The sequence below is a fragment of the Hyperolius riggenbachi genome, chromosome 2 (assembly GCF_040937935.1).
Source record: "Hyperolius riggenbachi isolate aHypRig1 chromosome 2, aHypRig1.pri, whole genome shotgun sequence".
Taxonomy (NCBI): domain Eukaryota; kingdom Metazoa; phylum Chordata; class Amphibia; order Anura; family Hyperoliidae; genus Hyperolius; species Hyperolius riggenbachi.
The window spans coordinates 572,334,015-572,359,248 of NC_090647.1; the positions used below are offsets into that span (position 1 = coordinate 572,334,015).

At 54.1% G+C, this 25,234-nt stretch overlaps 1 protein-coding gene across 1 annotated transcript in view; it reads right to left on the reverse strand.

Moving 5' to 3' along the window:
• The window catches only part of RRP1B (ribosomal RNA processing 1B), a 71,969-nt gene that overhangs the window by 31,608 nt on the left and 15,127 nt on the right, over positions 1-25,234 (reverse strand). Inside the window, exons 5-10 of the mRNA XM_068266435.1 lie at positions 15,615-15,685; positions 12,614-12,738; positions 11,249-11,307; positions 5,873-5,970; positions 5,778-5,797; positions 3,499-3,612 (exon numbers count right to left, since the gene is read on the reverse strand). Of these exons, the coding sequence (XP_068122536.1) occupies positions 3,499-3,612; positions 5,778-5,797; positions 5,873-5,970; positions 11,249-11,307; positions 12,614-12,738; positions 15,615-15,685 (487 nt within the window). The remainder of the gene's footprint in view (positions 1-3,498; positions 3,613-5,777; positions 5,798-5,872; positions 5,971-11,248; positions 11,308-12,613; positions 12,739-15,614; positions 15,686-25,234) is intronic.

The window sequence follows — 25,234 nt, forward strand, 5'->3', positions numbered from 1 at the left end:
CAACCAGAGCTACAGCACAATCTCTACACCTCCTGCATCTGCCCAGACACCAACCAGAGCTACAGCACAATCTCTACACCTGCTGCATCTGTCCAGACACCAACCAGAGCTACAGCACAATCTACACCTCCTGCATCTGGCCAGACACCAACCAGAGCTACAGCACAATCTACACCTCCTGCATCTGCCCAGACACCAACCAGAGCTACAGCACAATCTCTACACCTCCAGCATCTGGCCAGACACCAACCAGAGCTACAGCACAATCTCTACACCTCATGCATCTGCCCAGACACCAACCAGAGCTACAGCACAATCTCTACACCTCCTGCATCTACCCAGACACCAACCAGAGCTACAGCACAATCTCTACACCTTCTGCATCTGCCCAGACACCAACCAGAGCTACAGCACAATCTCTACACCTGCATCTGCCCAGACATCAACCACAGCTACAGAACAATCTCTACACCTCCTGCATCTGGCCAGACACCAACCAGAGCTACGGCACAATCTCTACACCTCCTGCATCTGCCCAAACAACCAGAGCTACAGCACAATCTACACCTCCTGCATCTACCCAGACACCAACCAGAGCTACGGCACAATCTCTACATCTCCTGCATCTGCCCAGACACCAACCAGAGCTACAGAACAATCTCTACACCTTCTGCATCTGGCCAGACAACCACAGCTACAGAACAATCTCTACACCTCCTGCATCTACCCAGACACCAACCAGAGCTACAGCACAATCTCTACACCTCCTGCATCTGCCCAAACAACCAGAGCTACAGCACAATCTACACCTCCTGCATCTGGCCAGACAACCAGAGCTACAGCATAATCTACACCTCCTGCATCTGGCCAGACAACCAGAGCTACAGCACAATCTACACCTCCTGCATCTTCCCAGACACCAACCACAGCTACGGCACAATCTCTACACCACCTGCATCTGCCCCAGTGTTCTCCCCAGAATTTTTTTCCAGCTGGGCGGCATGAAAAAGTAGCCCGGTGGGGCGAGAGGAGAATGCAGGGCCGTTGCTTCGGTGAGCAACTCTGCTTACAGTGTCAGGAATATAGCGGCTGGTTGTGAGGCTGTTAAGGATAATACAGTAGTATATTTTCATTTTCCCATTTTTATGTCTGCTGTGTACCACTGTATCATATGGGATTGTCTGCTAGCCAGTCTGGCTTTGAAGGCTGGTGTCAGGAACCGACCCGCGGCATGCCTGCGTATACGGTTCCCGACTGCGGCATCTTCCTGGAGTTCGTTATATCATGTAAATTGACCCTGCATTCAAGGGCCATTGCCTGCTCCTAATTGGGAGATGGGAAATCTCTGCAGTTAGGGACTGTCTACCTAGCCTCTAATTAGGAGATGGCTATTCAGGCCAATAGCAGCCGTATCCTTACCTTTGATCGGCTAGGAAATACTGTCAACAATGGGTTTGTCACCTGTAACTTGGACTAGGGAAGTCTTTTCATGTATGTGCTAAAATACACTTTAACCTGGGGAAATTGGATGTTAGGGAAGTCTTTTCATGTATGTGCTAAAATACACTTTAACCTGGGGAAATTGGATGTTAGGGAAGTCTTTTCATGTATGTGCTAAAATACACTTTAACCTGGGGAAATTGGATGTTAGGGAAGTCTTTTCATGTATGTACTAAAATACACTTTAACCTGGGGAAATTGGATGTTAGGGAAGTCTTTTCATGTATGTACTAAAATACACTTTAACCTGGGGAAATTGGATGTTAGGGAAGTCTTATCATGTATGTACTAAAATACACTTTAACCTGGGGAAATTGGATGTTAGGGAAGTCTTTTCATGTATGTACTAAAATACACTTTAACCTGGGGAAATTGGATGTTAGGGAAGTCTTTTCATGTATGTGCTAAAATACACTTTAACCTGGGGAAATTGGATGTTAGGGAAGTCTTTTCATGTATGTACTAAAATACACTTTAACCTGGGGAAATTGGATGTTAGGGAAGTCTTTTCATGTATGTGCTAAAATACACTTTAACCTGGGGAAATTGGATGTTAGGGAAGTCTTTTGTTGTGTGTGTGCTATAATACACTTTTCACATGTGAATGTTAGATCTCTGGGAATCAAATTATGTCTGAGGATGTAATTAAAACTAGTTCCCCCCGTCCAAACAGGCTTGCAGCCTCAAGGCAAATATTCCATTATAAAAAGCAGGGGACAGATACCTAAAATCAGTCCCCTCCTGACGGTAGCTGCAGCTGGACTCCCGGCCCAAGCTAAGTGAGCTCCAGGTCCAACCAGACTGTGTACGTCCACAAAAGTCCAAGGTTCTTCTATCTGGATCCCTGTTATTTTGGTAAGCAAATCGCTTTGTGTGTATCTTTGTAAACTCTTAATTTTGTAACTTTTTATTTTGTTTTTTGTACATTTTCTGTATATATTAATTTCTGCATCGTTCCACTTTTTCCCTGAAATATTAAATTGTTATTTAATAAGATTGACTTCTGCTGTACTAAACTAACACTCATAGCCTAGAAGAGACTGAAGTGTAACCGTGTGTAAGTTCATGCCTGATTGTATAATTGAGCGACACTACCGTGTGAGATTGTAATTGCATTGTGTGTATGGGTCACTTCTGCGCTCGACAGCCGAGTGGGAAGTCTTAACAGTATTGTTCGGAACGACTGTTAGTGGTTTTGCTTCACTACAGTGTAAGATTGCAACTGTGTGTGTGTGTGCGCGTGGCGTTCTCGTATTCGGCCTAAGCACAAAGCTGACCCAAATACGAAAACGCAGATTGCGTGTTGAGCCCTCGATAGCTGAGTGGACGTGTCTAGCAACGGCTAGTGGTGGCAGTGGGAAGTGTTTGAGGGGTCCCAGCCTTGTTTGTAGCTTAAATAAGGCTGCTCCCTGATTGATCTGGTCAAACCCGCAGCGTGCCATGGGCCGGTTCCTGACATACAGCATAGGAGGTGGTGAGCTGATGACAGCCGGGTGGTCACTAAAACTAGCCGGGTGGAGCACCCGGCTAAAAGAGCCTGGGGAGAACACTGTGCCCAGACACCAACCAGAGCTACAGCACAATCTCTACACCTCCTGCATCTGGCCAGACACCAACCAGAGCTACAGCACAATCTCTACACCTCCTGCATCTGCCCAGACACCAACCAGAGCTACGGCCCAATCTCTACACCTCCTGCATCTGGCCAGACAGCAACCAGAGCTACGGCACAATCTCTACACCTCCTGCATCTGCCAAGAACCCAACCAGAGCTACAGCACAATCTTCAATCCACCTGTATCTGCCCATACACCAACCACAGCTGCAGAACAATCTCTACACCTTCTGCATCTGCCCAGAGCTACAGCACAACCTGATATAGTAATCTCAGTCCCCTGCCATGTGCCTGTATGACTATACAATGCATGACCAATCCTGATATCGTATTCTCAGGTATAGGTTGTCCCTGGAACTGCTGTTGTAGTTTAGGGGACTCACCCAATAGTTTTTCCTGAAATTTCTTCTGCCTCTGGCGGAACCTCCAGCTGCTGAACTCGTCGTCGTCTTCATCCGTGGAGACCTCCTCTGGGAAATCATCATGGGGGAAGACACCTTGGAGGAGCAAAAAGAATCAGGATGAGGATTCAGCGAGGAAGATCAAAATAAGCGAAAATCCGCAGCCTGGCCTCAGCCTCTGCTCACACACACCGGCTGTTACATGGGGGGCCCAGCAGGGGGCAGCACAGGACACACATTCACCCCGGTTGCAGCTTCTGCTCACACACACCGGCTGTTACATGGGGGGCCCAGCAGAGGGCAGCACAGGATACATTCCCCCCCCCCCCCCCCCCCGGGCGCAGCCTCTGCTCACACACCGGCTGTTACATGGAGAGCCCAGCAGAGGGCAGCACAGGACACACATTCACCCTGGTTGCAGCTTCTGCTCACACACACACCGGCTGTTACATGGGGGGCCCAGCAGAGGGCAGCACAGGACACGCATTCACTCCGGTTGCAGCTTCTGCTCACACACACCGGCTGTTACATGGGGGGCCCAGCAGAGGGCAGCACAGGATACATTCCCCCCCCGGGCGCAGCCTCTGCTCACACACACCGGCTGTTACGTGGAGCGCCAAGCAGAGGGCAGCACAGGACACACATTCACCCCGGCCGCAGCCTCTGCTCACACACACCGGCTGTTACATGGAGGGCCCAGCAGGGGGCAGCACAGGACACATTCCCCCCCCGGCCGCAGCCTCTGCTCACACACACCGGCTGTTACATGGGGAACCCAGCAGAGGGCAGCACAGGATACATTCCCCCCGGCCGCAGCCTCTGCTCACACACACCGGCTGTTACATGGGGGGCCCAGCAGAGGGCAGCACAGGATACATTCCCCCCCCCCCGGGCGCAGCCTCTGCCCACACACACCGGCTGTTACATGGAGGGCCCAGCAGAGGGCAGCACAGGACACACATTCACCCCGGCCGCAGCCTCTGCTCACACACACCGGCTGTTACATGGGGAACCCAGCAGAGGGCAGCACAGGACACACATTCACCCCGGCCGCAGCCTCTGCTCACACACACCGGCTGTTACATGGGGAACCCAGCAGAGGGCAGCACAGGATACATCCCCCCCCCCCCCCCCGGGCGCAGCCTCTGCCCACACACACCGGCTGTTACATGGGGGGCCCAGCAGAGGGCAGCACAGGATACATTCCCCCCCCCCCCCGGGCGCAGCCTCTGCCCACACACACCGGCTGTTACATGGAGGGCCCAGCAGAGGGCAGCACAGGACACACATTCACCCCGGTTGCAGCTTCTGCTCACACACACCGGCTGTTACATGGGGGGCCCAGCAGAGGGCAGCACAGGATACATTCCCCCCCCCCCCCCCCCCCCGGGCGCAGCCTCTGCCCACACACACCGGCTGTTACATGGAGGGCCCAGCAGAGGGCAGCACAGGACACACATTCACCCCGGTTGCAGCTTCTACTCACACACACCGGCTGTTACATGGGGGGCCCAGCAGAGGGCAGCACAGGATACATTCCCCCCCCGGGCGCAGCCTCTGCTCACACACACCGGCTGTTACGTGGAGCGCCAAGCAGAGGGCAGCACAGGACACACATTCACCCCGGCCGCAGCCTCTGCTCACACACACCGGCTGTTACATGGGGAACCCAGCAGAGGGCAGCACAGGATACATTCCCCCCCCCCCCGGGCGCAGCCTCTGCTCACACACCGGCTGTTACATGGAGAGCCCAGCAGAGGGCAGCACAGGACACACATTCACCCCCCGGGCGCAGCCTCTGCTCACACACATCGGCTGTTACATGGGGAACCCAGCAGGGGGCAGCACAGGACACATTCCCCCCGGCCGCAGCCTCTGCCCACACACACCGGCTGTTACATGGGGGGCCCAGCAGGGGGCAGCACAGGACACACATTCACCCCGGCCGCAGCCTCTGCTCACACACACCGGCTGTTACATGGGGGGCCCAGCAGGGGGCAGCACAGGACACATTCCCCCCGGCCGCAGCCTCTGCCCACACACACCGGCTGTTACATGGGGGGCCCAGCAGGGGGCAGCACAGGACACACATTCACCCCGGCCGCAGCCTCTGCTCACACACATCGGCTGTTACATGGGGAACCCAGCAGGGGGCAGCACAGGACACATTCCCCCTGGCCGCAGCCTCTGCTCACACACACCGGCTGTTACATGGGGGGCCCAGCAGGGGGCAGCACAGGACACATTCAGCTGAAACTCACCTTCTGCTAGATCCTTAAACCTGGAAAATAAAAAGTGAACGGATCAGTATCACGATGGACTGTAAATCGTCAGACAGCCGAGCAGCACGACTCACCTCTTCACCAGCCGGTACAGGCTCTTCCGGTTCCGAGCCGGGATATTCTGACGGCTTGCCAAAGCAAAGAGTCTTTCCGATATGCCCAAGTAGTCAAACTGCAGGCGGGGGATGCAGAGAATAGAGAGAGAATCAGTCTCTGGTGCCAGAGAGGGAGGAGCCAGAGCACAGTCCTTACCGCAACACTTACACTATCTCTGTAATGGGGAACGCCGTGTTGGACCCTATATAACCAGGGCTGTGGAGTCGGTCCAAAAATCCACCGACTCCGAATCCTCAGTTTAGGATTCCACCGACTCAGACGACTCCTCCTCTAATTTGCATATTACAATTTTGTTGATTAACAGTATGTAACGTGAAATTCGTCTCTTAACTGCCAACGCTTAGGAATTTTACAAGACAACTGAAGTGAGAAGGATATGTAGACTACTATATTTATTCCCTTTAGACTAAAACTAGTCCTTGGTAAGAGTACTTGTAAAAGGTACAAACCGGAACAAAGAACATCTATCAGGCCCTAGGCACTGTAAGTGTGGGTACATGTAAGAATGATGTGCAGGTATTCTGCAGGGGAATGAGGAGATTCTTCCTCTATTACACATTCTTCATGCATAATCTGAACATCTATCAGGCCCTAGGCAATGTAAGTGTGGGTACATGTAAGAGTGATGTGCAGGTACTCTGCAGGGGAATGAGGAGATTCTTCCTCCATTACACATTCTTCATGCACAATCTGAACAAGGTTTATGGGTGACAGACAACACCTCTGTGTTCAATGTGCACAGCATTCTCAGTGGATTCCCTGCAGCTCTGTGGGGAGAGCATATGTAGAGTATAGTACTACTGTGTAACAAAGTAAACCTGAGACAGATGAAATTAAAGTTTTATACATCCCTGGGGCTTCCTCCAGCTGCCTTCAGGGTAATCAGTCCCTCGTTGTCCTCCTCCACCACCTGGATCTTCTGCTATGAGTCCAGGTACTTGAGCCAGTCAGGCATAGTGCGCATGCACACACTCCGCCGCCAGTAGCATACTACACCTGTGCAGCACTATTGCGCAGGTGCAGAATGTTCCTGGCTGTGGAAGCGACATGAGGCCAGACAGCTCTGACTGGCTGAATTACCGAGACTCATAGCAGAAGATCCGGGTGGTGGAGGACTGCGAGGGACTGATTAGCCTGAAGGGGGCTGGAGGAAGCCCCAGGTATGTATAAAGTTTTTATTTTAATTCGCCTCAGGTACCCTTTAATTCATAATCACCAAACCAAATTTTAACAACATATCACATTATTTGATTTCATCAGCAAAGGGAGTGCATACATTTGCATAAATCAGCATCAGTACAGAATTATTTCCATCTCATTGACCATCTCTATTAGTGACACAGCTACACATCAGGCTTTATTCTTACAGCATAGATGTTATTTAGTATATATAAGAGATTCCTGTGTACACATCATATATACAGTCACAATCAGATGTGTATATCTGACTTTAAAAATACGGGGACTGCTTTATTGAAGCTACACAAGTAACTAATTTTGATTGGTTTATTTCATTTTTGTGAACTAAGCACAGCTATTACTGTATGTATAAATTGATGATGACTATTACCTGAGAAATAGAACATTTTATCATATTTTCTATTTTAATTACAGTTACAAGTTCATTAGGAGTCGGAGCATTTTTTCCCGACTCCGACTCCAGGCACCCAAAATTGCCCGACTCCACGACTCCGACTCCACAGCCCTGTATATAACATAGGTGAACCAACTTTGGAGAATACAAACTATTATGCGTCAGCTCTCCCAGAATAGATTAGAAGGGCTTTTTAGCCTCGGTCATACCTACAATAGCTATGTCTAGTATCACAGATATCACCAATGAAATAACTTATAAATAACTTATTTATATAAAAACCGTATGCTTCTAGTTCTATACAATAAATTACATAAAACAGTGTTATAAGAAATATTCAAACAACAATACCGAACACCTTTGTTCATCTCAAGTACATGACATTAAAAGTATACTTTACCAAATCTCATTTCGGTGGCCTGAACCCACGATCCTGAGATCAAGAGTCTCACCCTCTAAGCCATATACGATATAGGATGTCTCTGTTGACTTAACTCCTTCTAGCCTATTTTTATCCTGTTTTTGTACAGGTGACTAAAATGTTTACTTAGTGACCTTTGACCTTGTGTCTGGTTTACGAGTCTGGACCATATAGTCCCTATATGTCACCAGGAGATTTAGGAGTCTAGACAAAATATGTAGAGACCCATATATGACCCCTAGGTCAATAGATTTATTGCATAGACCACAAGAAGAAGAAGGCAGAGACAGAAGAAGAGGGTGGAAGGAATTAGGAGGCTGGACAGGAAGGAAGGCAGAGACAGAAAGTGGGAGGATACAGAAGAAGAAGAGGATGGGAGGATACAGAAGAAGAGGCTGGGAGGTGAGAGGAGACTGGACAGGAAGGAAAGCAGAGACAGAAAGTGGGAGGATACAGAAGAAGAAGAGGATGGGAGGATACAGAAGAAGAGGCTGGGAGGTGAGAGGAGACTGGCCAGGAAGGAAGGCAGAGACAGAAAGTGGGAGGATACAGAAGAAGAAGAGGATGGGAGGATACAGAAGAAGAGGCTGGGAGGTGAGAGGAGACTGGCCAGGAAGGAAGGCAGAGACAGAAAGTGGGAGGATACCGAAGAAGAAGAGGATGGGAGGATACAGAAGAAGAGGCTGGGAGGTGAGAGGAGACTGGCCAGGAAGGAAGGCAGAGACAGAAAGTGGGAGGATACAGAAGAAGAAGAGGATGGGAGGAGACAGAAGAAGAGGCTGGGAGGTGAGAGGAGACTGGACAGGAAGGAAAGCAGAGACAGAACGTGGGAGGATACAGAAGAAGAAGAGGATGGGAGGAGACAGAAGAAGAGGCTGGGAGGTGAGAGGAGACTGGCCAGGAAGGAAGGCAGAGACAGAAAGTGGGAGGATACCGAAGAAGAAGAGGATGGGAGGATACAGAAGAAGAGGCTGGGAGGTGAGAGGAGACTGGACAGGAAGGAAAGCAGAGACAGAACGTGGGAGGATACAGAAGAAGAAGAGGATGGGAGGAGACAGAAGAAGAGGCTGGGAGGTGAGAGGAGACTGGCCAGGAAGGAAGGCAGAGACAGAAAGTGGGAGGAGACAGAAGAAGAAGAGGATGGGAGGATACAGAAGAAGAGGCTGGGAGGTGAGAGGAGTCTGGCCAGGAAGGAAGGCAGAGACAGAAAGTGGGAGGATACAGAAGAAGAAGAGGATGGGAGGATACAGAAGAAGAGGCTGGGAGGTGAGAGGAGACTGGACAGGAAGGAAAGCAGAGACAGAACGTGGGAGGATACAGAAGAAGAAGAGGATGGGAGGATACAGAAGAGGCTGGGAGGTGAGAGGAGACTGGCCAGGAAGGAAGGCAGAGACAGAAAGTGGGAGGATACAGAAGAAGAAGAGGATGGGAGGATACAGAAGAAGAGGCTGGGAGGTGAGAGGAGACTGGCCAGGAAGGAAGGCAGAGACAGAAAGTGGGAGGATACAGAAGAAGAAGAGGATGGGAGGATACAGAAGAAGAGGCTGGGAGGTGAGAGGAGACTGGCCAGGAAGGAAGGCAGAGACAGAAAGTGGGAGGATACCGAAGAAGAGGATGGGAGGATACAGAAGAAGAGGCTGGGAGGTGAGAGGAGACTGGCCAGGAAGGAAGGCAGAGACAGAAAGTGGGAGGATACAGAAGAAGAAGAGGATGGGAGGAGACAGAAGAAGAGGCTGGGAGGTGAGAGGAGACTGGCCAGGAAGGAAGGCAGAGACAGAAAGTGGGAGGATACAGAAGAAGAAGAGGATGGGAGGAGACAGAAGAAGAGGCTGGGAGGTGAGAGGAGACTGGCCAGGAAGGAAAGCAGAGACAGAAAGTGGGAGGAGACAGAAGAAGAGGATGGGAGGAGAGAGGAGACTGGCCAGGAAGGAAGGCAGAGACAGAAAGTGGGAGGATACAGAAGAAGAGGATGGGAGGAGACAGAAGAAGAAGCTGGGAGGTGAGAGGAGACTGGACAGGAAGGAAAGCAGAGACAGAAAGTGGGAGGATACAGAAGAAGAGGATGGGAGGAGACAGAAGAAGAGGCTGGGAGGTGAGAGGAGACTGGCCAGGAAGGAAGGCAGAGACAGAAAGTGGGAGGATACAGAAGAAGAGGATGGGAGGAGATAGAAGAAGAGGCTGGGAGGTGAGAGGAGACTGGACAGGAAGGAAAGCAGAGAGAGAAAGTGGGAGGATACAGAAGAAGAGGGTGGGAGGAGACAGAAGAGGGTGGGAGGAGACAGAAGACTGGCCAAGAAGGAAGGCAGAGACAAAGTGGAAGGATACAGAAGAAGAAGAGGATGGGAGGATACAGAAGAAGAGGGTGGGAGTAGACAGAAGAAGAGGGTGGGAGGAAGGAGGGGACTGGCCAGGAAGAAAGGCAAAGACAAAAGAAGAGGGTGGGAGGAGACCGAAGAAGAGGGTGGGAGGAGGGAGGAGTGGACAGGAAGGAAGGCAGAGACAGAAGCAGAGGGTTGGAGGAGACAGAAGAGGGTGGGAGGGAGGAGACAGAAGAGGGTGGGAGGGAGGAGACTGGACAGGAAGGAAGGCAGAGAGAAGAAGATGGTGGAAGGAGACAGAAGAAGAGGGCGGGAGGAGACAGAAGAAGAGGGTGGGAGGAGGGAGGAGTGGACAGGAAGGAAGGCAGAGACAGAAGCAGAGGGTTGGAGGAGACAGAAGAGGGTGGGAGGGAGGAGACTGGACAGGAAGGAAGGCAGAGAGAAGAAGATGGTGGAAGGAGACAGAAGAAGAGGGCGGGAGGAGACTGGACAGGAAGGAAGGCAGAGACAGAATAGGGTGGGAGGAGACTGGACAGGAAGGAAGGCAGAGACATAAGAGGGTGGGAGGAGACTGGACAGGAAGGAAGGCAGAGACATAAGAGGGTGGGAGGAGACTGGACAGGAAGGAAGGCAGAGACAGAAGAGGGTGGAAGGAGACAGAAGAGGGTGGGAGGAGACAGAAGAGGGGGGTGGGAGGAGACTGGACAGGAAGGAAGGCAGAGACAGAAGAAGAGGGCGGGAGGAGGGAGGAGACTGGACAGAAAGGAAGGCCGAGACAGAAGAGAGTGGGAAGAGGGAGAAGAGGAGGGTGGGAAGAGGGAGGAGACTGGACAGGAAGGAGGATTAGAATCTTACAGAAAGAAAGTGAGAGACAGACATGCTGTAGGGCTAATTGTATTGACACCATTGCAGTCTGGGTGTTATTTGGAACAAGGGCAGTCTTCATGAGGTTCAATGTTTAAACGGCCCAATTACTTTGCTACACCAAAATGCTTCTCACCTGTAGGACAGGTCCAATATCCTCTGTGTCCAGAACCTGTGGACCCCTGGAGCCGCCATCTGCAAGAGAAACCCCAGATAGAAAGCTACGTCACATAAGAAGCAAGCTGTAAAGAATAAGATGGACAGTGAGGATGGAGGTTAGAGGTTGTAGATGGACAGTGAGGACGGAGGGGTCAGGTTGTAGATGGACTGTGAGGATGGAGGGGACAGGTTGTAGATGGACAGTGACGACGGAGGGGTCAGGTTGTAGATGGACAGTAAGGACGGAGAGGACAGGTTGTAGATGGACAGTGAGGACGGAGGGGGCAGGTTGTAGATGGACAGTGAGGACGGAGGGGGCAGGTTGTAGATTGACAGTGAGGACGGAGGGGGCAGGTTGTAGATGGACAGTGAGGACGGAGGGGACAGGTTGTAGATGGACAGTGAGGACAGAGGGGGCAGGTTGTAGATGGACAGTGAGAACGGAGAGGACAGGTTGTAGATGGACAGTGAGGACGGAGGGAGCAGGTTGTAGATGGACAGTGAGGACGGAGGGGGCAGGTTGTAGATGAACAGTGAGGACTGAGGGGACAGGTTGTAAATGGACAGTGAGGACGGAGGTTAGAGGTTGCAGATGAACAGTGAGGACTGAGGGGACAGGTTGTAGATGGACAATGAGGATGGAGGGGACAGGTTGTAGATGGACAGTGAGGACGGAGGGGGCAGGTTGTAGATGGACAGTGAGGACGGAGGGGGCAGGTTGTAGATGGACAGTGAGGACGGAGGGGACAGGTTGTAGATGGACAGTGAGGACGGGGGGGACAGGTTGTAGATGGACAGTGAGGACGGAGGGGACAGGTGGTAGATGGACAGGGAGGACTGAGGGGGCAGGTTGTAGATGGACAGGGAGGACTGAGGGGGCAGGTTGTAGATGGACAGGGAGGACGGAGGGGACAGGTTGTAGATGGACTGTGAGGACGGAGGGGACAGGTTGTAGATGGACAGTGAGGATGGAGGGGACAGGTTGTAGATGGACAGTGAGGACGGAGGGGCAGGTTGTAGATGGACAGTGAGGACGGAGGGGACAGGTTGTAGATGGACAGTGAGGATGGAGGGGACAGGTTGTAGATGGACAGTGAGGACGGAGGGGACAGGTTGTAGATGGACTGTGAGGACGGAGGGGACAGGTTGTAGATGGACAGTGAGGACGGAGGGGACAGGTTGTAGATGGACAGTGACAGAATATGCTGGAGATGGAACGTGAGGGGCTGAAGAAGAGGATGAAGGTGAACCATTATAAGGTAGTGTACAAGTTGGAGATAGAAGAGGATGGATATTACAGAGTGAAGATATCCGTGGTATAGTAAAGAGAAGTGCTTCTCACCATCGGCCATTTCTTCACCTGCTGGAGTCTCGCCAAGTTCCTTCATCAGTTCTTCAATAGCAAAGGGAGCCTGATCCAAGATCATCTGAAATATTCCATTCACCACCGACTGCTGGAGAAGTGGACTGCAAGGAGAGCAGCAATATCTCAATCTAAGTCTATGGCAAACACATAAATCACCTTAAAGAGAATCTGTATTGTTAAAAATCGCACAAAAGTAAACATACCAGTGCGTTAGGGGACATCTCCTATTACCCTCTGTCACAATTTCACCGCTCCTCGACGCATTAAAAGTGGTTAAAAACAGTTTTAAAAAGTTTGTTTATAAACAAACAAAATGGCCACCAAAACAGGAAGTAGGTTGATGTACAGTATGTCCACACATAGAAAATACATCCATACACAAGCAGGCTGTATACAGCCTTCCTTTTGAATCTCAAGAGATCATTTGTGTGTTTCTTTCTCCCTTCAGTTCTCATGCACTGAAGTTTCAGGCTGCTCTTTTTTCTCCTGCAAACAGCTTTGCCCTTGTCTGTAATTCTTCAGTATGTGAAAGCCCAGCCAGCTCAGAGGACGATTTATCTAGCTTGTAAAAGATAAGAGAGAAGAGAGAAGCTGCTCTAATCTAAATAATACACAGGCAGTGTGCATAGAGGGGCCTGGAAGGGGGAATTCATAGCAGAACCACATCACTGAAGAACTTGGCAGCCTTCCAGACACAGTCTGACAAGTCTGACAAGGGAAAGATACATTGATTTATTACAGAGACTGTGATAGCAGAAAGTGCTGCAGTAAGCCAGAACACATTAGAATAGCTTTTGGAACTTGTAGGATGATAAAAAACAGGATGCAATTTTTGTTACGGAGTCTCTTTAAAGGACAACTGTAGTGAGCAGAATATGGAGGCTGCCATATTTATTTCCTTTTAAACAATACTAGTTGCCTGGCAGCCCTGCTGGTCTGTTTGGCCGCTGTAGTAAAAGGAAATAAATGTGGCAGTCTCCGCATCCCTCTCACTACAGTTGTCCTTTAAAAGCCACATGATGCTGGGAGGTACAAGGCCTCCACAGATAAGGAATACGCTCAAAGGAGAGAGCCAGCGTAATTCCAGGTCCAAGAATAATACTCCGTTCTAGAGTTCCTTCTATTAGCTAACCTGCTAGTCATACGCATTCTCTACTACTAACCTATGTACTCCCTCCTAACCCCATTACCAGTTCTCAAATCTGCTGGTTGACGTGCTAGTCATTCTAATCCTACTGACTTAGCTCTAAGGCCTTGTTCACATTATAAATCGCAAGTGCTAAGTACTTTTGTGAGCGCTTTTGAAACCAGTGTTAGTTACCTGGTAACATCCTTTCTAGTAACCTCCAGGACAGGTCCACCATGACAACATAGTCCCAGGAACAGAAAACGTTCACATAGAGTACTCTATGAATATTAACTGACACCTCCAAACTCCAGTAAAATACAAGAACTGTTAAAGCATAAAAGAGGTGTCACCCCCATCATTATAACATATACTGTACATAAAATCTTTATTATTAGGGTGGGTTACGGACCTGTCCTGGAGGTTACTAAAAAGGATGTTACCAGGTAACTAACACTGGTTTTCCCAGTAACCTCCAGGACAGGTCCACCATGAGAAGATGAGCAAGAATCTTACCAATTTTAGGGTGGGTTGACTGCCTGCAGAGCCTTTCTTCCGAAAGATTGTTGCCTTTGCAGAAATCAGATTCACCCTGTAATGTCTTGAGAAGGTGCTGAGACTCGTCCTCGGAGCCGCTCTGCAAATTTCTTCCGGCGTGGCACCCGCTCTGTAAGCCCATGAAGTGGCAGCTGCCCTAGTAGAATGGGCCCTCACTGTACCTGACAGACTAGTCCCTGTCAATTTATAAGCCTCCTCTATACACAGTCTTATCCATTTGGCTATTGTTCTCTGACATCTTCATGCCCTTAGTTGCTCCTGAAGTATTGATAAATAGAGCTCTAGATTTCCTGAAATCTGCTACTTTCTCTAAATAGGATATAAGACATCTTCTGTCATCTAGAGATGGTTCTGAATTGTAAGAAGGTAAGAGGATGTCCTGTGATCTGTGAAAATTTGTAGAGACTTTAGGTAGGAATTCTTCACAGGTCTTCAATATTACTTTATTGTTGAACACAATACAGAATGGCTCGTCTTGTCACAACACAAAGCTTCCAGCTCGCTTACTCTTCTAGCAGAAGTAATGGCTATTAACCACTTAACGACCGCCTAACGTCGATAGGCGGCGGCAGGTTGTAAGTGGTTTTGCATGGAAACGGAGCAGCCTTTCCATGTCAGTGCCCGTGAACAGCCTGCGAGCCTCCGATCGTGGCTCGCAGGCGAAATGTAAACACGCGGGGAAGAAATCCCCGGTGCTTACATCATACGGCGCTGCTGCGCAGCAGTGCCGTAAAGGAGATCGGCGATCCCCGGCCTCTGATTGGCCAGGGATCGCCGCAGTCTGATAGGCTGAAGCCTATCAGAGGCGGTGTAGGACGGATCGCCGTCCTGCGCCCCCCAGGGGAGGGAGGGAAAGAGAGGGAGGCCCAATATCGCTGCAGAGGCGGGCTTTGAGGAGCCCCCCGCAACACGCAGATAGCCGGTGGCGATCAGACCCCCCCAGCAGGACATCCCCCTAGTGGGGAAAAAAAGGGGGGGGGGAAGAGTCTGGTCGCCCTGGCTGCAACCTGATCTGTGCTGTGGGCTGGAGAGCCCACGCAGCACAGGTCAGCATAAAATAGCGTGGTCCTTATGTGGTTAAAAAGATGGTCTCCATCGTTAATAATCTTAAAGGAATATAAGTGAACGGTTCCTTTAGTTTTTATTAATACCAATGATAAATCCCAACTAGGAATTTTCCTATTAACTATAGGTTTCTTTCTCTCTATCGATTTGAAAAATTGAATGATAAGTCCCCAGCTAACCTTTCATTCAGAAAAGTCGATAATGCAACTAGCTGTACTTTCAAAGTACTTCGAGCAATATTCTTTTCCACACCATCTTGCAGAAGTTCCAGGACCGTCTTCTGTAAATCCTGACTGCTCCTGCCACATATAAAAATTCTTCCAATATTTTAAATATATCTTAGGAGTGACTTTCTTTCTACAGTCCAACAACATACTGACGACTCTCTCTGAAAGACCGCTCTTCCTTAGAGGAGACATCTCAGAAGCCAGGCACACCGGTTTAGATTTGGTAATAACTTTTCTTCCCGACTTCAGGGTTACCAGATGTTTCTGCGGAAGTTTCCATGGACCATCCAGTCTCATCTTTTGAAGGATTGGATACCGACTTCTTCCTGGCCAATCTGGGGTTATCATAATTAGCGCAGTTCTTGTAACACATGAGGAATGAGCTGAATTGGTGGGAATGCATATGCCTTTTCGAACATCCAGTTCTGGCAGAGTGCGTCCACTGCCTCCACTCCTTCCCTGGGATTCAAGGAGTAAAACCTACTGCTTTTTGTGTTTGCTTTGTTTGTTAACAAGTCTTCCTGAGAACGACTCCAGAAATCTAGTCAAGAAATGAATATCTTGTCCGAGATCTCCAGCTCTGAGTTAGACTGTCTGTGTCAGCTTAGAAAATCTGCCATGCTGTTTAGAGATCCCTTCAGATGAACTGCCGACAATGACAGGAAGTTCTCTTCCGCGAACGTTAATATTTCCATCGTCAGATGTAGAAGCCTTGTTGATCTTGTTCCTCCCTGATGGATTTACATATGCCACTGCAGTTGTGTGTCCGTTCTGACCTGAACGTGGTGACCCTTCAACACTTGTAAGCTTCGTATCAGGGATTTCTTTATTGCTTTCAGTTCCCTGTAGTTTGAGGATTGATCTGTTAAGTTTTTTGGCCAAAGACCCTGAAACATCCTTCCTTCCAGATGAGCTCCCCGTCCTAGAAGAATTTCATCTGTGGTGATGAACCTTGGAGTTGGAACACTCCATAATCTGCCTTCTGTGAGAATTTTCTCTGATAGCCACCATTCTAGTGACTTCAGGACAGTGTCGGGAACAAGAAACAAGATCTGGAAAGGCTATTAAAGGTGTCCAGTTTTCCATCATCCAAAACTGGAGGTCTCTTGTGTGCATTAGAGCCCACTGGATCGCTGGAGACATTGAGGTTAGAAATACTAATACCTTCATAATTTCTTTTGTCTTAACCGGATCTCTTATGCACTCCAATATTATTCTCTTTAATTTTGATACTTTTTCCTCCGTTAGGAATAGTTTTTTTGTCTCTGAATCTATCAGGACTCCTAGAAACTGTATCTTCGATGCTGGTTGAAGAACCGATTTGTCCCAATTTATGATCCATCCGAGAGCCTGTAGCTGTTCTAAGACTCTTGCTGTGTCTTGCTTTGCCTGCTGATGTGAATCTGCCACTACTAGCAGGTTGCGAGATAAGGAATCACCAGTATTCCCCGAGTATGAAAGCTCTCTATCACCTCTCCCATTAAATCTGAAAATATGCAGGGTGCTGAAGATATTCCGAAAGGAAGGATACCGAACTGCTGAATTGACTTCTTTTTCTTTACCGCAAACCTCAGGAACTTCTGGGATGAATCTCTCATTGGGATGTGCCAGTAAGCACCTTTTAAATGATTTAATTGTATCAGCCTTTTCTTGTTTCATTGCTGACATAGGCCTCGATTCATAAAGCATTCCCGCATGCGGTAATGCTGAAAACAAGTCTTTTCAGAGCACTTAGCAAAATGTCAAATCATAAAGGCTGTTACCGCATGAAAAACTGACATTACCGACCAGGGAGATAAATTACTGATTTGGCTGCAGTTACCGACAACACAGGTCAGTAAATTGTCAGCAAATGTCAATTCATAAAGGCTTCAACAAGCGGTAAGCCTGATGATAGTTACCAACATCTCTGGTAAGGTCTCCAGGCTACTGTGCGAGTCTGTGCAGGGAGCCAAAGCCTCGGCCAGTCTGTGCAGGGAGCCAGAGCCTTCGGCCAGTCTGTGCAGGGAGCCAGAGCCTCGGCCAGTCTGTGCAGGGAGCCAGAGCCTCGGCCAGTCTGTGCAGGGAGCCAGAGCCTCGGCCAGTCTGTGCAGGGAGCCAGAGCCTCGGCCAGTCTGTGCAGGGAGCCAGAGCCTCGGCCAGTCTGTGCAGGGAGCCAGAGCCTCGGCCAGTCTGTGCAGGGAGCCAGAGCCTCGGCCAGTCTGTGCAGGGAGCCAGAGCCTCGGCCAGTCTGTGCAGGGAGCCAGAGCCTCGGCCAGTCTGTGCAGGGAGCCAGAGCCTCGGCCAGTCTGTGCAGGGAGCCAGAGCCTCGGCCAGTCTGTGCAGGGAGCCAGAGCCTCGGCCAGTCTGTGCAGGGAGCCAGAGCCTCGGCCAGTCTGTGCAGGGAGCCAGAGCCTCGGCCAGTCTGTGCAGGGAGCCAGAGCCTCGGCCAGTCTGTGCAGGGAGCCAGAGCCTCGGCCAGTCTGTGCAGGGAGCCAGAGCCTCGGCCAGTCTGTGCAGGGAGCCAGAGCCTCGGCCAGTCTGTGCAGGGAGCCAGAGCCTCGGCCAGTCTGTGCAGGGAGCCAGAGCCTCGGCCAGTCTGTGCAGGGAGCCAGAGCCTCGGCCAGTCTGTGCAGGGAGCCAGAGCCTCGGCCAGTCTGTGCAGGGAGCCAGAGCCTCGGCCAGTCTGTGCAGGGAGCCAGAGCCTCGGCCAGTCTGTGCAGGGAGCCAGAGCCTCGGCCAGTCTGTGCAGGGAGCCAGAGCCTCGGCCAGTCTGTGCAGGGAGCCAGAGCCTCGGCCAGTCTGTGCAGGGAGCCAGAGCCTCGGCCAGTCTGTGCAGGGAGCCAGAGCCTCGGCCAGTCTGTGCAGGGAGCCAGAGCCTCGGCCAGTCTGTGCAGGGAGCCAGAGCCTCGGCCAGTCTGTGCAGGGAGCCAGAGCCTCGGCCAGTCTGTGCAGGGAGCCAGAGCCTCGGCCAGTCTGTGCAGGGAGCCAGAGCCTCGGCCAGTCTGTGCAGGGAGCCAGAGCCTCGGCCAGTCTGTGCAGGGAGCCAGAGCCTCGGCCAGTCTGTGCAGGGAGCCAGAGCCTCGGCCAGTCTGTGCAGGGAGCCAGAGCCTCGGCCAGTCTGTGCAGGGAGCCAGAGCCTCGGCCAGTCTGTGCAGGGAGCCAGAGCCTCGGCCAGTCTGTGCAGGGAGCCAGAGCCTCGGCCAGTCTGTGCAGGGAGCCAGAGCCTCGGCCAGTCTGTGCAGGGAGCCAGAGCCTCGGCCAGTCTGTGCAGGGAGCCAGAGCCTCGGCCAGTCTGTGCAGGGAGCCAGAGCCTCGGCCAGTCTGTGCAGGGAGCCAGAGCCTCGGCCAGTCTGTGCAGGGAGCCAGAGCCTCGGCCAGTCTGTGCAGGGAGCCAGAGCCTCGGCCAGTCTGTGCAGGGAGCCAGAGCCTCGGCCAGTCTGTGCAGGGAGCCAGAGCCTCGGCCAGTCTGTGCAGGGAGCCAGAGCCTCGGCCAGTCTGTGCAGGGAGCCAGAGCCTCGGCCAGTCTGTGCAGGGAGCCAGAGCCTCGGCCAGTCTGTGCAGGGAGCCAGAGCCTCGGCCAGTCTGTGCAGGGAGCCAGAGCCTCGGCCAGTCTGTGCAGGGAGCCAGAGCCTCGGCCAGTCTGTGCAGGGAGCCAGAGCCTCGGCCAGTCTGTGCAGGGAGCCAGAGCCTCGGCCAGTCTGTGCAGGGAGCCAGAGCCTCGGCCAGTCTGTGCAGGGAGCCAGAGCCTCGGCCAGTCTGTGCAGGGAGCCAGAGCCTCGGCCAGTCTGTGCAGGGAGCCAGAGCCTCGGCCAGTCTGTGCAGGGAGCCAGAGCCTCGGCCAGTCTGTGCAGGGAGCCAGAGCCTCGGCCAGTCTGTGCAGGGAGCCAGAGCCTCGGCCAGTCTGTGCAGGGAGCCAGAGCCTCGGCCAGTCTGTGCAGGGAGCCAGAGCCTCGGCCAGTCTGTGCAGGGAGCCAGAGCCTCGGCCAGTCTGTGCAGGGAGCCAGAGCCTCGGCCAGTCTGTGCAGGGAGCCAGAGCCTCGGCCAGTCTGTGCAGGGAGCCAGAGCCTCGGCCAGTCTGTGCAGGGAGCCAGAGCCTCGGCCAGTCTGTGCAGGGAGCCAGAGCCTCGGCCAGTCTGTGCAGGGAGCCAGAGCCTCGGCCAGTCTGTGCAGGGAGCCAGAGCCTCGGCCAGTCTGTGCAGGGAGCCAGAGCCTCGGCCAGTCTGTGCAGGGAGCCAGAGCCTCGGCCAGTCTGTGCAGGGAGCCAGAGCCTCGGCCAGTCTGTGCAGGGAGCCAGAGCCTCGGCCAGTCTGTGCAGGGAGCCAGAGCCTCGGCCAGTCTGTGCAGGGAGCCAGAGCCTCGGCCAGTCTGTGCAGGGAGCCAGAGCCTCGGCCAGTCTGTGCAGGGAGCCAGAGCCTCGGCCAGTCTGTGCAGGGAGCCAGAGCCTCGGCCAGTCTGTGCAGGGAGCCAGAGCCTCGGCCAGTCTGTGCAGGGAGCCAGAGCCTCGGCCAGTCTGTGCAGGGAGCCAGAGCCTCGGCCAGTCTGTGCAGGGAGCCAGAGCCTCGGCCAGTCTGTGCAGGGAGCCAGAGCCTCGGCCAGTCTGTGCAGGGAGCCAGAGCCTCGGCCAGTCTGTGCAGGGAGCCAGAGCCTCGGCCAGTCTGTGCAGGGAGCCAGAGCCTCGGCCAGTCTGTGCAGGGAGCCAGAGCCTCGGCCAGTCTGTGCAGGGAGCCAGAGCCTCGGCCAGTCTGTGCAGGGAGCCAGAGCCTCGGCCAGTCTGTGCAGGGAGCCAGAGCCTCGGCCAGTCTGTGCAGGGAGCCAGAGCCTCGGCCAGTCTGTGCAGGGAGCCAGAGCCTCGGCCAGTCTGTGCAGGGAGCCAGAGCCTCGGCCAGTCTGTGCAGGGAGCCAGAGCCTCGGCCAGTCTGTGCAGGGAGCCAGAGCCTCGGCCAGTCTGTGCAGGGAGCCAGAGCCTCGGCCAGTCTGTGCAGGGAGCCAGAGCCTCGGCCAGTCTGTGCAGGGAGCCAAAGCCTCGGCCAGTCTGTGCAGGGAGCCAAAGCCTCGGCCAGTCTGTGCAGGGAGCCAAAGCCTCGGCCAGTCTGTGCAGGGAGCCAAAGCCTCGGCCAGTCTGTGCAGGGAGCCAAAGCCTCGGCCAGTCTGTGCAGGGAGCCAAAGCCTCGGCCAGTCTGTGCAGGGAGCCAAAGCCTCGGCCAGTCTGTGCAGGGAGCCAAAGCCTCGGCCAGTCTGTGCAGGGAGCCAAAGCCTCGGCCAGTCTGTGCAGGGAGCCAAAGCCTCGGCCAGTCTGTGCAGGGAGCCAAAGCCTCGGCCAGTCTGTGCAGGGAGCCAAAGCCTCGGCCAGTCTGTGCAGGGAGCCAAAGCCTCGGCCAGTCTGTGCAGGGAGCCAAAGCCTCGGCCAGTCTGTGCAGGGAGCCAAAGCCTCGGCCAGTCTGTGCAGGGAGCCAAAGCCTCGGCCAGTCTGTGCAGGGAGCCAAAGCCTCGGCCAGTCTGTGCAGGGAGCCAAAGCCTCGGCCAGTCTGTGCAGGGAGCCAAAGCCTCGGCCAGTCTGTGCAGGGAGCCAAAGCCTCGGCCAGTCTGTGCAGGGAGCCAAAGCCTCGGCCAGTCTGTGCAGGGAGCCAAAGCCTCGGCCAGTCTGTGCAGGGAGCCAAAGCCTCGGCCAGTCTGTGCAGGGAGCCAAAGCCTCGGCCAGTCTGTGCAGGGAGCCAAAGCCTCGGCCAGTCTGTGCAGGGAGCCAAAGCCTCGGCCAGTCTGTGCAGGGAGCCAAAGCCTCGGCCAGTCTGTGCAGGGAGCCAAAGCCTCGGCCAGTCTGTGCAGGGAGCCAAAGCCTCGGCCAGTCTGTGCAGGGAGCCAAAGCCTCGGCCAGTCTGTGCAGGGAGCCAAAGCCTCGGCCAGTCTGTGCAGGGAGCCAAAGCCTCGGCCAGTCTGTGCAGGGAGCCAAAGCCTCGGCCAGTCTGTGCAGGGAGCCAAAGCCTCGGCCAGTCTGTGCAGGGAGCCAAAGCCTCGGCCAGTCTGTGCAGGGAGCCAAAGCCTCGGCCAGTCTGTGCAGGGAGCCAAAGCCTCGGCCAGTCTGTGCAGGGAGCCAAAGCCTCGGCCAGTCTGTGCAGGGAGCCAAAGCCTCGGCCAGTCTGTGCAGGGAGCCAAAGCCTCGGCCAGTCTGTGCAGGGAGCCAAAGCCTCGGCCAGTCTGTGCAGGGAGCCAAAGCCTCGGCCAGTCTGTGCAGGGAGCCAAAGCCTCGGCCAGTCTGTGCAGGGAGCCAAAGCCTCGGCCAGTCTGTGCAGGGAGCCAAAGCCTCGGCCAGTCTGTGCAGGGAGCCAAAGCCTCGGCCAGTCTGTGCAGGGAGCCAAAGCCTCGGCCAGTCTGTGCAGGGAGCCAAAGCCTCGGCCAGTCTGTGCAGGGAGCCAAAGCCTCGGCCAGTCTGTGCAGGGAGCCAAAGCCTCGGCCAGTCTGTGCAGGGAGCCAAAGCCTCGGCCAGTCTGTGCAGGGAGCCAAAGCCTCGGCCAGTCTGTGCAGGGAGCCAAAGCCTCGGCCAGTCTGTGCAGGGAGCCAAAGCCTCGGCCAGTCTGTGCAGGGAGCCAAAGCCTCGGCCAGTCTGTGCAGGGAGCCAAAGCCTCGGCCAGTCTGTGCAGGGAGCCAAAGCCTCGGCCAGTCTGTGCAGGGAGCCAAAGCCTCGGCCAGTCTGTGCAGGGAGCCAAAGCCTCGGCCAGTCTGTGCAGGGAGCCAAAGCCTCGGCCAGTCTGTGCAGGGAGCCAAAGCCTCGGCCAGTCTGTGCAGGGAGCCAAAGCCTCGGCCAGTCTGTGCAGGGAGCCAAAGCCTCGGCCAGTCTGTGCAGGGAGCCAAAGCCTCGGCCAGTCTGTGCAGGGAGCCAAAGCCTCGGCCAGTCTGTGCAGGGAGCCAAAGCCTCGGCCAGTCTGTGCAGGGAGCCAAAGCCTCGGCCAGTCTGTGCAGGGAGCCAAAGCCTCGGCCAGTCTGTGCAGGGAGCCAAAGCCTCGGCCAGTCTGTGCAGGGAGCCAAAGCCTCGGCCAGTCTGTGCAGGGAGCCAAAGCCTCGGCCAGTCTGTGCAGGGAGCCAAAGCCTCGGCCAGTCTGTGCAGGGAGCCAAAGCCTCGGCCAGTCTGTGCAGGGAGCCAAAGCCTCGGCCAGTCTGTGCAGGGAGCCAAAGCCTCGGCCAGTCTGTGCAGGGAGCCAAAGCCTCGGCCAGTCTGTGCAGGGAGCCAAAGCCTCGGCCAGTCTGTGCAGGGAGCCAAAGCCTCGGCCAGTCTGTGCAGGGAGCCAAAGCCTCGGCCAGTCTGTGCAGGGAGCCAAAGCCTCGGCCAGTCTGTGCAGGGAGCCAAAGCCTCGGCCAGTCTGTGCAGGGAGCCAAAGCCTCGGCCAGTCTGTGCAGGGAGCCAAAGCCTCGGCCAGTCTGTGCAGGGAGCCAAAGCCTCGGCCAGTCTGTGCAGGGAGCCAAAGCCTCGGCCAGTCTGTGCAGGGAGCCAAAGCCTCGGCCAGTCTGTGCAGGGAGCCAAAGCCTCGGCCAGTCTGTGCAGGGAGCCAAAGCCTCGGCCAGTCTGTGCAGGGAGCCAAAGCCTCGGCCAGTCTGTGCAGGGAGCCAAAGCCTCGGCCAGTCTGTGCAGGGAGCCAAAGCCTCGGCCAGTCTGTGCAGGGAGCCAAAGCCTCGGCCAGTCTGTGCAGGGAGCCAAAGCCTCGGCCAGTCTGTGCAGGGAGCCAAAGCCTCGGCCAGTCTGTGCAGGGAGCCAAAGCCTCGGCCAGTCTGTGCAGGGAGCCAAAGCCTCGGCCAGTCTGTGCAGGGAGCCAAAGCCTCGGCCAGTCTGTGCAGGGAGCCAAAGCCTCGGCCAGTCTGTGCAGGGAGCCAAAGCCTCGGCCAGTCTGTGCAGGGAGCCAAAGCCTCGGCCAGTCTGTGCAGGGAGCCAAAGCCTCGGCCAGTCTGTGCAGGGAGCCAAAGCCTCGGCCAGTCTGTGCAGGGAGCCAAAGCCTCGGCCAGTCTGTGCAGGGAGCCAAAGCCTCGGCCAGTCTGTGCAGGGAGCCAAAGCCTCGGCCAGTCTGTGCAGGGAGCCAAAGCCTCGGCCAGTCTGTGCAGGGAGCCAAAGCCTCGGCCAGTCTGTGCAGGGAGCCAAAGCCTCGGCCAGTCTGTGCAGGGAGCCAAAGCCTCGGCCAGTCTGTGCAGGGAGCCAAAGCCTCGGCCAGTCTGTGCAGGGAGCCAAAGCCTCGGCCAGTCTGTGCAGGGAGCCAAAGCCTCGGCCAGTCTGTGCAGGGAGCCAGAGTCTCGGCCAGTCTGTGCAGGGAGCCAAAGCCTCGGCCAGTCTGTGCAGGGAGCCAAAGCCTCGGCCAGTCTGTGCAGGGAGCCAAAGCCTCGGCCAGTCTGTGCAGGGAGCCAAAGCCTCGGCCAGTCTGTGCAGGGAGCCAGAGTCTCGGCCAGTCTGTGCAGGGAGCCAGAGTCTCGGCCAGTCTGTGCAGGGAGCCAGAGTCTCGGCCAGTCTGTGCAGGGAGCCAGAGTCTCGGCCAGTCTGTGCAGGGAGCCAGAGTCTCGGCCAGTCTGTGCAGGGAGCCAGAGTCTCGGCCAGTCTGTGCAGGGAGCCAGAGTCCCGGCCAGTCTGTGCAGGGAGCCAAAGTCTCGGCCAGTCTGTGCAGGGAGCCAAAGCCTCGGCCAGTCTGTGCAGGGAGCCAAAGCCTCGGCCAGTCTGTGCAGGGAGCCAAAGTCTCGGCCAGTCTGTGCAGGGAGCCAAAGTCTCGGCCAGTCTGTGCAGGAAGCCAAAGTCTCGGCAAGTCCCCAATTTGCTTAAATAAAGGGAATGCACCCAGGTGAACATTTGTCAGAAAGTGATACAAAAAGCTTCCATAACCGAGCACAGGGCAGAAGGATATATAGTCTGTAATATTAAATGCAAACTAATATCCAATACATGAGGTCTGAGTAAAGATATACCAGCCAAAAGTCTAAACAATGCTAATGCCAGATAAAAGAATGCACTACACATACATCTATACATATGTATACACCTCTATACAGGCCCACGTGTTACCTGACATCAGATGTCAGCCTATACATGGGAAGACACACAAAATAATACGCCAATAACAGACCTCAGACAGACGCTAAGCAGGAAAAAATGACGGCTGAAAAAGTCTATGTTCAAAATATCAACAGACCTTAGCATAGACGCGGCGTATGGCTCATACCGTTAAGATCTCCAAGCCTGCAGCCCGCCACTTCCCCTTCCAGGTACCTGCTTAGCGTCCATCCCGCTCCGCTCTCACAGCGGAATGCCAAGCCATGCTGGTTTCTGGTGTATCTTCACCTGCGCCAACCGGAAGTGACGTCACGTAAGAGCGGAAGTACGCTGCTAAAGCGCCGCCATTGTGGGCCAGTCCAGCCAACCCTCCAGAGGCCCAGGGAACACCCACCTCGTCACTTCCAGAGCGCCAACAGCCTCATGGGGAATCATGGACTCCGCTCACTTTCTAAGGATCCACCACTACCAGGGCGGCCATTCAAGCGTCAGGAGAAGGTAAAGGCTCTCCTTTCTGGAACACACAGCCTCTCCAGGCTGGTCCACCATGCGTTGCCAACCCAGTTCCCTGGCACATCTAGCCTGACGGACTGGCGAGCGACATGGAGCACTCTTGTTCCCTG